The sequence below is a fragment of the Rhinopithecus bieti genome, unplaced genomic scaffold (genome assembly GCF_001698545.2).
Source record: "Rhinopithecus bieti isolate Rb0 unplaced genomic scaffold, ASM169854v2 scaffold_10264, whole genome shotgun sequence".
Taxonomy (NCBI): Eukaryota; Metazoa; Chordata; class Mammalia; order Primates; family Cercopithecidae; genus Rhinopithecus; species Rhinopithecus bieti.
In genome coordinates, this window is record NW_016806418.1 from 110,408 (window position 1) to 121,937 (window position 11,530).

The 11,530-nt window shown below is 48.7% G+C and overlaps 1 protein-coding gene across 5 annotated transcripts in view; it reads right to left on the reverse strand.

Annotated features, from left to right (window-relative positions):
- Window positions 1–312: 312 nt before the first annotated feature.
- The window catches only part of LOC108532429 (sialic acid-binding Ig-like lectin 5), a 25,193-nt gene continuing 13,975 nt past the window's right edge, over window positions 313–11,530 (reverse strand). For 4 of the 5 annotated variants that reach the window (XM_017876497.1, XM_017876494.1, XM_017876495.1 and 1 more), the window contains 2 exons: window positions 1,898–2,037; window positions 313–1,264 (listed from right to left, as the gene is read on the reverse strand). In XM_017876497.1, coding sequence (XP_017731986.1) covers window positions 1,239–1,264; window positions 1,898–2,037 — 166 coding nt within the window. In that variant the 3' untranslated portion in view covers window positions 313–1,238. Of the gene's footprint in view, window positions 1,270–1,897; window positions 2,038–11,530 lie in introns of all 5 variants that reach the window. The other variant, XM_017876496.1, reaches the window with a different exon arrangement.

Here is an 11,530-nt window from a genome sequence, read left to right on the forward strand (position 1 = left end):
GGGCCTGGCACATGGGAGGCCTCCGGGGATTTGTGGCCACATGAGTGAATACCTGGAATGTTTTTCTCTACCTAAAAACCCCTCCTTACTCTTCCACACCCAAGCTTCCTCCCAGAACCTGGGGATTCTGGTTGCCCTGGGCAAAGCGTCTGCGTTCTGAGCCCCGCCTGCTGTGGGCAGGAAGGGTGTTCAGGGAGCGGGAGTCCCCTCCACATCTCTGCCTCTGATCGGAGTTTGCAAATGGGAGGCCTCATCAGGGCTTTTCTTTGACCCACGCGGCGCTGCCTTTTAAAAACATGTTCTCAATTGCTAATGTGCTGGAATCAAGACATTTCACACTGAAATTAAGATCTCTGGATTCTCCTCAAAAAACAAACAAACAAAAATATGAAGAGCTAGCTGTAGTCACCCCATGTTCCTGACCTGTGGGGAGCGGGGAGGGGAGTTGGAGAGAGTTCCGCCATGGCGAGCCGCCGCCTTCAGGAGGGGCAGTTGCTTTCAAGGCAGACGAGGCCCCCATTAGGTCAACTGTGCCCCTCTTGTTCCCTGCCTGGTGGCTGTGAGCATTTGAGTTTGCAACCTCTGCACTAGAGTCACATAAAGTCAGGAGAAAATGTCCAGGACAGGGTCAGCTGCTGCAGTGGGGGGCAAGGGTCCCGGGTTCAGGAGTCCTGAGCAGCGCGCGGCCTTGCGGTGTGGCCCGAGGCACGGTGAGCCTCAGTTTCTCTGTCTGCGTGCAGATGTGCAGAGGCTGGGGCCTCATGGTTCCCAGTGCCCCTGTGGATGTGTTTTTGGGGGTTCCTCCGGGTTTCAAGCCACCTTCCCGTCGTGCTGAGCATGCTTCAGTTTCTCTCTCTGAAGAAGGCTGAGGCTGGGTTGGATCCACTCTGGGCTCACAGCGGCCCCTGTGGGCGGCAGCAGCCTGTTTCCTGGTGCTGCCTGCCTGGCGTGTTCCTGTGTGTTTTGTTTCTGCTCCTGTCAGCCTGGCTGCTGGGGTGGCGTGTCCCTCCGGCAGGTGTCAGGTGTTAGGCGTGTTCCCTACATTGGCTACCATGAGGGCTGGCGCTGGGGAGGCCCCGGGGCATGTTCCCCGAGGAAATGGGAGGAAATGGGTGAGAGCCGGGCGACGGCCTCCGGGTCTGGAGTCTGGGATGGAGTCGCTGCTGGGCAGGTCTGCGCAGCTCTGCCTGGGCCAGGTTTCCACGTCCCGGGCCGAGTGCTGTGATCTGTCTTGGAGTCTACACTCGTCGGTCTCTCCAGATCCCTAGACTTCGGGAGAACCAGACTCCGCTGCCCCACTGCCTCCGGCAAGCCCAGTCCCCTCTCTGAGTACCCAACACGGGGGAATCCAAGCAGCCTCTTTAAGCCTCTGTTGTGGGCAGAAATGTGAATCCACCCCAACCCCCATCATTCATATGTTGACATCCTAACCCCCAGGGACTCAGAATGTGACTGTATTGGAGACAGGGCCTTCACACAGGTGATTAAGGTTAAATGATGTCACATGGTGGGCCTGAGTTCAATGACTGGTGTCCTTACAAGGGAAGGAAATTAGGACCCAGGCACACGCAGAGGGACGACCCTGTGGGGACACAGGGAGAAGAGGGCATCTGCGGGCCAAGGAGAGAGGCCTCAGAAGGAAGCTTGGCTGTTGGCACCTTGACCTGGGAGTTCCAGCTTCCAGAGGGGAGGAAAATCAGTATCTGCCATTCAAGCCAGCCAGTCAGTGGCACTTTGTTTTGGCAAATGTAGCATCTGGTGTGTGGGGGCGAGGGGGCCTGGGACTCTCCGTCCTGAACAAGTGCCTCCCGGTGGTTTTGCCAGGTGATGGGTTTGGGGACCCTGGCCTGCGGCCCTGTCGTTTGACGACCTGCCTGTGACTGTCCCAGGGACTTACCTCCAGCCCGGTCTGGTGGGATGTCAGCTTCAGGCATTTTGAGTACTTCTGGTTCCTCCAGCAGCTCTGGTTTCTCAAGGGTCAGGCCTTCTTTGGTCTTGGGACTCTGATGTTCCTCCCACCAGGTAAGCATCTTCATTCTAAGGGAGGAAGCCCCGTGGTGAGTGCTGTGCTCAGTCCCTGCCCCGTCCAGTTCCCAGAAGGAGCCCTGGGCTAGGCCCAGAACACCAGCGTCCTCCGATTGCCTGTTCTGTGACCAGCACAGCCCCACCCCACCCCATCAAGTGGGGATAAGAACCTCTATTCTCTTGGTGTGGACTCTCTCCCAAGCCTCTTTCTGGGCCTCCTGGAATTCACTCTGTCCCCCAGAGCTGCCCAGCTCCTCTCCTGCTCACAGACCTCCCATGGCTCCCCAGTTCCCCCAGGACACAGCCCAGCCCTTCAGCCTGGTGGCATTTCATGTCTGGTCCATTCCTGCTTCTCTTGCTGCCCTGTGATGTCTCCATATACACCTTTTAGTTTTGGACAGGTCTTTTTTTGCACCTTTCTTCCTTCTAATATTTCTGGCTCATGTCTGCATGTCCGTGCCCCGCACACCGCCTTGGTCTGACAGCTGTGTTCTGTTGTGTGGATGTCCCATGGATTATATAACTGGTCCCCTTCCTTTCTCGCTCTGGCAGCTTCAGGGGACGCCTGCTGGTCCCCGGCTGGCGGCTCTGTCCTTCTGCCCCACGTCCCCTGCAGAGCAGCCTGAGAGAACTTTAAAGACCAGATCTGTTCCTCCCCAGATGGAGATCCTTCCATTGTTTCTTTCTGCATTCAGACAATAAGATTCAAACGTCCATTTTCTGTCTGAAAACACTCGATCTACAAAAACATCCGAAAATACCGATGGGGCTGAGGTTGTGAGGATGTCGGGGACTGAAGATCAGAGCCCACGCATCAACTGAGGGGGGCCGGCTGCACACCGCTGGGTCGCAGGGGAGGGGGGCTTGCTGTTCTAATAACCAAGGGACTTGGTTTAAATGGTCAGGTGACAGCAGACAACAAGGCCTTGGGTCCATACTAGGTAGGGACCTGGATATGACACCCCCACATCAAGGTGGCACTAGAAAAAAAAGTCTAGTCATTGGTCGAGGGAATGACAAGGAAGCATGTCTATTTCAGCCTGGGCTTTGGGTTGCAAAAAACCTTTTTTTATTTCTCTTAGAAGCTGAGGCCTCCATTTACAGAGAGCAACAAAGTGAGCAATGAACACAAATAGCCCCCGGTTGTTACGTTGTTGGGCAACTCACACAAAACTCATTTTGGAGGGACTCGCCCACCACATTGTCCACATACGATTTTCCAGGTAAAGTACCCACTGAAGAGCAGTTCACCTTCCAGGATGACCAAGCATGAGAGGAAACAGCCCTCCACAAGGGAAGATGAAACCCAAACCTCTCACCAGAGCCCCTGAGGCTCTGCCCGCAGGTTGGCCTCTCTCAAGCTCTCCCCTAAGCTCTCAGCTCATCCGCCCTGCTGGACTCTTGGACTCCTAAACCTCTGCAATCTCAGCCTAGAACTGCGGCTCCCTCGGTCTGCGCAGCTGCCTGTACTCCTTTAGGTCTCAGAGCAAGTACCTAACGGCTGCTTCCCATCCCCTCCCCTTGCCAGACTCTCTCCCAGCTCCCCATTTTCCTCCAGGCACTTCCCAACATTTATCCCTACACATCTGTATATGTCCTCCTTCTGTGTCCACCTCCCTGAGGCCTGGTTTGCTCTACGATATTGTCAGAGGTATGTGAACCAGAGCAACTCCATCTTGAATAGCAGCTGGGTAAAATAAGGCTGAGACCTACTCGGCTGCATTCCCAGACAGTGAAGGCATTCTAAGTCACAGGATGAGACAGGAGGTCGGCACAAAATAGAGGTCACAAAGACCTTGCTAATAAAACAGGTTGCAGTAAAGAAGCCAGCCAAAACCCACCCAAACCAAGATGGTGACGAGAGTGACCTCTGGTCATCCTCACTGCTACACTCCCACCAGCGCCATGGCAGGTTACAGATGTCATGGCAACAACAGGAAGTTACCGTATATGGTCTGAAAGGGGGAGGCATGAATAATCCACCCCTTATTTAGCATGTCATCAAGAAATAACCATAAAAACGGGCAACGGGCAGGCCTCGGGGTTGCTCTGTCTGTGAGTAGTAATCTTTTTTTTTTTTTTTGAGCTGGAGTCTCGCTGTGTCGCCCAGGCTGGAGTGCAGTGGCGTGATCTCAGCTCACCGCAAGCTCCGCCTCCCGGGTTCACGCCATTCTCCCGCCTCAGCCTCCGAGTAGCTGGGACTACAGGTGCCCGCCACCACGCCCGGCTAATTTTTTGTATTTTTAGTAGAGATGGAGTTTCACCATGTTAGCCAGAATGGTCTCGATCTCCTGACCTCATGATCCGCCCGCCTCGGCCTCCCAAAGTGCTGGGATTACAGACTTGAGCCACCGCGCCCGGCCCGGAGTAGTCATTCTTTTATTCCTTTACTTTCCTAATAAACTTGCTTTCACTTTACAGACTCGCCCTGAATTCCTTCTTGTGCGAGATCCAACAACTCTCTCCTGGGGTCTGGATCCGGACCCCTTTCCTATAACAGTATGACCTGGCATGTAGAATTTACTCAGTAAATTTCTGTTGAGTTAATGTATGGAGAAAGGCTTTGCATCACACATCTCTGTTGCATTTGTGCGCAGCATGTGCACTGTTATAAAGGCCATTTGCATGTTTTGCATACTCTAAAAAATTATGAATGAGGCCAAAGCATACAAATCCAGACATGCAGGAAAATAGCAAAATATTGAAACAGCCTTGTGAGATGGTTTGAATTCAAGATTATTATTGCAACTTATTGTTTCTTTTCTTTTTTGAGAGACAAGGTCCTACTGTGTCATCCAGGCTGAAGTGCAGTGGTGTGATCACAGCTCTTTGCAGCTTCTACCTCCTGGGCTCAAGCCATCTTCCCACCTCAGCCGCCTGAGCAGCTGGGACTATATGCATGTACCACCGTGCTCAGCCAATTTTTGTATTTTTTTGTAGAGATGGGGTCTTATTATGTTTCCCAGGCTGGTCTCAAACTCCTGGGCTCAAGCGATCCTCGTGCCTTGGGCTCCCAAAGTGCTACGAATACAGGCATGAGTCAATGCATTCAGCCCCATTTTTTTTTTTTTTTTTTTTAGATAGAGTCTTGCTCTGTTACCCAGGCTGGAGTGCAGTGGCACAATCTTGGCTCACTTCAACCTCCACCTCCCGGGTTCAAGCGATTCTCCTGTCTCAGGCTACTAAGTAGCTGGGACTACAGGCGCCCGCCACCACGCCTGGCTAATTTTTGTATTTTTAGTAGAGACGGGATTTCACCATGTTGGCCAATATGGTCTCGAACTCTTGACCTCACGATTTGCCCGCCTCGGCCTCCCAAAGTGTTGGGATTACAGGTGTGAGCCACCGTGTCCGGCCACCATTTTGTTTTATTATAGGTTCTCCTCCCATTCACAACCCGCTCCTATGCTTGTACTGGATTTGCTTGGACACACTGTGACTCTCCTCCTGCCCTCCAAGGCCCCCAATGTCTGCCTCCTGAGGGAACTTGGCACAGCTCAGCTCCAGAGCCACCAGCCCGCCTGCAGGGGACACCTCCACACCTGTGGCCCAATCTACTGCCCCCATGCCTTCTGCTCAGCCCTCTGGCTGGGGCGCCACCACCACACTCACCTGTCCTGGACTCTCCAGCCATCTTCTGCTGTGTTTAGCCCTTCCTACCTCCTGCACCCCACTCTTCCCAGACCCCTTCCTTCTCCTTCCCCAGGACACCACCTCCGAAGCCTTCTCCCCATTGAGAGTGACCCTGCCTCTGGCCTGATTCTCCAGGAGGCCTGGAGCCCACATCTGTGTTCTTCTGTTTTAGAACCCTCATCCTCTGAAGAGAAAGTCTCCTTCTGCTACTTTGAGCCTCTGGCTATTGGGCCAGAACATTCCCTTCCTCTCCTCATTTCTGTCACTGGCAACCCCCTAGGCCAGGCCTCTGTATTCCCAGAGGATTTTTATGCTTGACTCTTGTCTTTTTGGTCGTCACCAAATGCCTGCTTTGTGAATGAAAGCATTTTGGACTCTCCATGCTAGCCCAATTCAAGTGAACTCAAGTGACACCACAGGGAGCATCCAGCTGGGCCCTGCCCAAATTCCTAATCTAGGAAATCATGAAAAATACTAAAATGATTATTGTTTGAAGCCACCGTATTTTGGGGGATTGCTATGGTCTGAATGTTTACATCCTCCGCTCAAATTCACATGTTGAAATCCTAACCCTCAAGGTGACTGTATTTGGAGGTGGGGCCTTTGGGAGGTGACTAATTCATGAGGATGGAACCCTCCTGAATGAGACAAGAGCCTTTATAAAAGAGACCTCAGCGAGACCCCCTAGTCCCTTCCACCAAGTGGGGACACAATGAGAAGATGTCATCTATAAGGAAGAGAGCCCTCACCAGACACTGAACCTGCTGGCGCCCAGGCCTTGGACTTTCTAGCTTCCAGAACTGTGAGAAATAAATCTCTGTTGTGCACAAAACACCCAATCTATGGCATTTTGTGGTAGCAGCCCAGACAGACTAAGACAGGGGTAGAGACATAGCAACAGATGATCAGAACTGTTACCTTTCTCTTTGAGCTGGTTGAGTTCAGCCCTTATAACTCACAACTGGAAGAGACCTGATGAATGCAACTGTTTCCTTTAACTACCAAGGGTTATCTCCCAAAAACTTTTCCACTTAAGAAAATGCAAATTCCAATACTTCATGATCTGCCTAGTTCTTCTACCCATCCAGTATTTTTGTGCTCCCCTTCCAACTGTTCCCATTATATAATATCACAGGTGGAAGCTCCAATCCCAAGACACTATATTTTCTAGAGTCTATGGAGACTCTCTTCAGTTTCTCTTCCTTTCCTTCCCTCCCCACCCCACTAGGTACAATGGCTCCTCAGTTAAAGTGCTCTCTCCTTCCAGCCTCCTCGCTTCCCCGTCTCCCACCTCCCCCCTCCATCACCCTTCCTAGCATCTTGTCCATGAATACTCAAACCTAGCCCAATGTCATCATCTACTCCTTTTTTTCTGCTATGGTCTAAATGTTTGTGTTCCTCCAAAATTCTTCTGTTGAAACCAAATCTCCAGTGTTTTGGTACAACCAGAAGGTGCCGTCTGTGAACCAGGAAGCAGGCCCCTCACCAGACACCAAATCTTCTGGTGCTTTGATCCTGAACTTCCCAGCCTTCAGAACTGTGAGAAGTAGGCCGGGCGCGGTGGCTCAAGCCTGTAATCCCAGCACTTTGGGAGGCTGAGAGCGAGGCGGGCGACACGAGCAGGAATCGAGACCATCCCTGGCTAACGGAACCCCGTCTCTACCTAAAAAAACAAAAACTAGCCGGCGAGGCGGCACCTGAGTCCCAGCCTACCGGAAGGCTGAGCGAGAAGCGGAACCCGGAGGCGGAGCCTTGCATGACCTGAGATCCGCCACTGCAACTCCCAGCCGGGCGGAGAGCGAGACCCGAAAAAAAAAAAAAAAAAAAAAAAGAACTGTGAGAAGTAAATTTATTTTGTTTATAAGCCACCCAGTCTATGGATTCTGTTATAGCAGCCTCAGTGGACTAAGATGTCTTCCAACGACCACTGCTGGGAGGAGACGTCACATAGCAATGATGCTTGGCACCATTAATGATTACTAATCTCCAGCAACCATTGGGCCTTTGCTACTGCTCAGTGGTTGCTCTCCTTGTCCTTATACAGATCCTGCTCATTCTCCCCAGTGGCTATTCCAACCACCCTAACACATCATGCCTCTTCTCAATCCCCCACGGATCCCCCATGCTCCCACCCATGTCATTTTCAGCAGATGGCCTTGCCATGCTTCCCTTGTTATGAAAATAAGCCACTGGGCCGGGCGCGGTGGCTCAAGCCTGTAATCCCAGCACTTTGGGAGGCCGAGACGGGCGGATCACGAGGTCAGGAGATCTAGACCATCCTGGCTAACATGGTGAAACCCCGTCTCTACTAAAATACAAAACCTAGCCGGGCGAGGTGGCGGGCGCCTGTAGTCCCAGCTACTCGGGAGGCTGAGGCAGGAGAATGGCGTCAACCCGGGAGGCGGAGCTTGCAGTGAGCTGAGAACTGGCCACTGCACTCCAGCCTGGGCGACAGAGCGAGACTCCCTCTCAAAAAAAAAAAAAAGAAAAGAAAAGAAAATAAGCCACTGGGTGTGAGGGCCTCACCCTACCAACTCCAATCCTAAATGCTGCCTAAAGGTGAACAAGAGAAAGAACACTTTCTCTTGTTTTCTCAAGATGCCACTGGATTTTGAGAATAACGTTGAGAATAAGGATCACTGGTTGCTTTAGACAATGTCGTTTCAGTGGCCTGGTGCTGGGGAGCAAGCGGAAGAGTGTGATGAGAATCAGGAAGTGGTGTAAGGTATTTTTCCAAAAGAATATTGGATAGTACATAGAGGAAGCCTGTGGGGCTGAGGCGGGAGAGATTTGTACCAGCAAAGAAAGAATGATTGAAAATTTAGGAGCCAGAAGGGATGATTGATGGAGTACAGCTCCTAAGGCAGTGGAGGAGAAGGATTCCCAAGCAGAGGAGGTGACCTTGGACCTCCTTGGACAGAAGGAAGGAAGCCTCTTTACCTGAAAAAGGCAGGGAGTACATCACTCATTGTCAATGGTAATGATGTCGTATGTGTTGGGCGGCTGATATTTTTCCTCAGAAGTAGGTAAACCCTATTGCTGAACGTGATGGGATGAGATAAGAGATTGGGGGAAAGAGGGAAACACCTGGCATATTGACAGAGTGTGAAGTGGGAGGGGGTTGATTAGTGACAAGCTAAAGGATTTCTGGGCAGTACTGATCTCGTACCTCTGCTCCAAGGATGGAGACAGTGAAAGAGTAGGGTTCTCTTAGCATCTCCCTCATACAGACCTCTAACCTAGTGCTTGTTTACTTGACTCCCTCTCTCTGGAAAATACAGGACACAGGGCAAGAGCGGAAACAGATAAAAAGTTTGACAAACATTGGATGAAAGCCCTATAATGAAAACAGAGAGCAGAGACAATATAAACAATGGTTAAGAATCTTCCCAGAACTGATGAAAGACGCCGAAGCATAGACTGAAGAGGCCAAATAAATATCAATAACGACAAATCTAAAAAGATGATATCCACACTCAGTCACATCAAAGTAGAAGTGTTAGTGCTAATACCCAAAAGTCCAGGAGACCTACAGGAGTCCTGAAAAGACACCTGGCCCTGGAGAGAGGCCCGGGGAAGTTTTCCAGAGCGTGTGATGGAAGGGCTGTAGGCTGAGTTGTAAATGATGAATACATGTCAGCCAGGTGTGAGAGGGGAGCAGGGGTAGAAGACGAAATGCAGAGGAGAGGGAGTATTGGGCAGAAGCCAAACTGTCAGCAAAGCTGCAGGACAAGAAACGCATGTGTCAGAGACAAATAGGCAAGTTGGTGTTATGAAAGTGTAAAGTGTGAGGCCAAACCAGAAATGTCAGAGACAAAGAGGTCTTAAAGGCAGAGACAGATAAGGAGAGATCATTTTCAAAGGAGCAGCAGATGAGAGTCACAGCTGACTTTTCTTCTGTGACAATAGAAGCAAGATATAGTGGAACATGGTACAGTTCAAGATACTGAAAGAAAATGCCTGCCAATACAGTATTCCAAACTTGGCAAATACACCTCTTTTTTTTTTTTTTTTTTTTTTTTTGACACAGTCTCACTCTGTGGCCCAGGCTGGAGTGCAGTGGCACAATCTCAGCTCACTGCAGCCTCCGTCTCCTGGGTTCAGGTGACTCTTCTGCCTCAGCCTCTTGAGTAGCTGGGATTACAGGTGGACACTACCAAATCTGGCTATTTTTGGTTTTTTTGTATTTTCAGTAGAGACAGGGTTTCACCGTGTTGGCCTGGCTGGTCTAAAACTTCTGGCCTCAAGTGATCCGCCCACCTTGGCCTCCCAAAGTGCTGGGATTACAGACGTGAGCCACCACATCTGGCCAAAATATTTTTCATCTATGAAGGGAGAGAGAGAGAGAGAGAGAGAAAGTGAGAGAGGAAACCAAGAATGTTTGCTACCAGAAAACCAATTCTAAAGGGGTTTCTAGAATATATTTCAGGAAAAAAGATTCTGGATGGAAGATCTAAGAATACTAACAGAGTGTAATGAATAAAGAATAGAGACTATGGTAAATATGTATGTAAATCAAAACAAGCAGTGAATGTACAAAATAAAACCAAACGTCTTTGGGGGCTCAAAAATATAGAATTGGTATTTCATTAATAATAAAATGCGACTAATAGTAAGATGCATAATTTATATATCACTAAGGGGAAAAAAATGTTGCCAGTTAAACTATTAAGAACTAATATCGTCCTGAACAGCACATGAATCATCCCATGTCATGTTAATTTAAATTTTAAAAATGTCTTCTAAAGGATTAAGCAATTTCTTCTGATTTCATTTGCATTGACAGTTTATGGTAAATTACCCTTTTGCTTTTTATCTTACAACAAAAGTAACATGGCTTCATCCACATGTGGGTATCTTTCTTTCCTAGGTTCTATAAAGCACCAGATTGTTGCTTCACAAAAAAATATGGAATATGGTCATTTCCCAAACAAATGTTACAGGTGTCCCAAGAATGAAAGGTATGCTTACTCTTTCACTTCTGTGCCCTTCTGTATACACAATAACTTTGTTTCAGTACCAGCTAATAATGTAATACTTTCACAAATGTTTGAAAAGGCAATAAATTAAACATGTATCAATGAACAAATAATTCAATTAAAGCGATAATATGAACAGCAATGACAGAGTTCATGCACCTGCAGGCAATGACAGCTTTATCAGGATTGCCACCTGGGACTAACAGCAACTGTAAATCACCATCAATTGAAGACATATCTCTACTTCAGAGATGTTCCAATGTGAAATAACACGAATATTGGGATTGATAAAATGCCACACAGAATGTTATGAAAATAGCATGTAAGTCGTGAGGAGGAAAGCTAGAGTTCAACTGTTCTAAGGTCTTTATATTATCTGGAGGAGGGTAACGGTTTTATACTTTGAAATGATCAAATATATACTTTCATAACTGAAGTACAGATGTTGTGATTTCTGGGTAACCAGTAAAAGAATATTTAAAAAAACGTATAATCGCATACTTGTCAACTGGTAGAAAGAAAAGAATGGACTGATAAAAATACCCAGCCAATCCAAATGAAGACAAGTAAAGGGAAAACAGAAACATATGGAACAAGCCAGGATGGTATATTGAAATGCCATCAGTGTTTAAATGCACCAGTAATTACATCAAGTAAAGTAATTTAAATCCGATTTAAAAATTACCAGACTAAAAAAAGCCAAAATCATATGCTGATTACGAAACACATATCTAAACTTTAAGATCACAGACTGAGAGTAGATGGAAAAGAAGGAGCTGGTGGAGCTATACTAATATCTGACAGAATAGGCTTTAACACAAAGGTGAAGAAGAAAAACGGTTTCTGATATAAGGAAGATACTTGTATGAACTTTTTTTTTTTTTTTTTTTTTT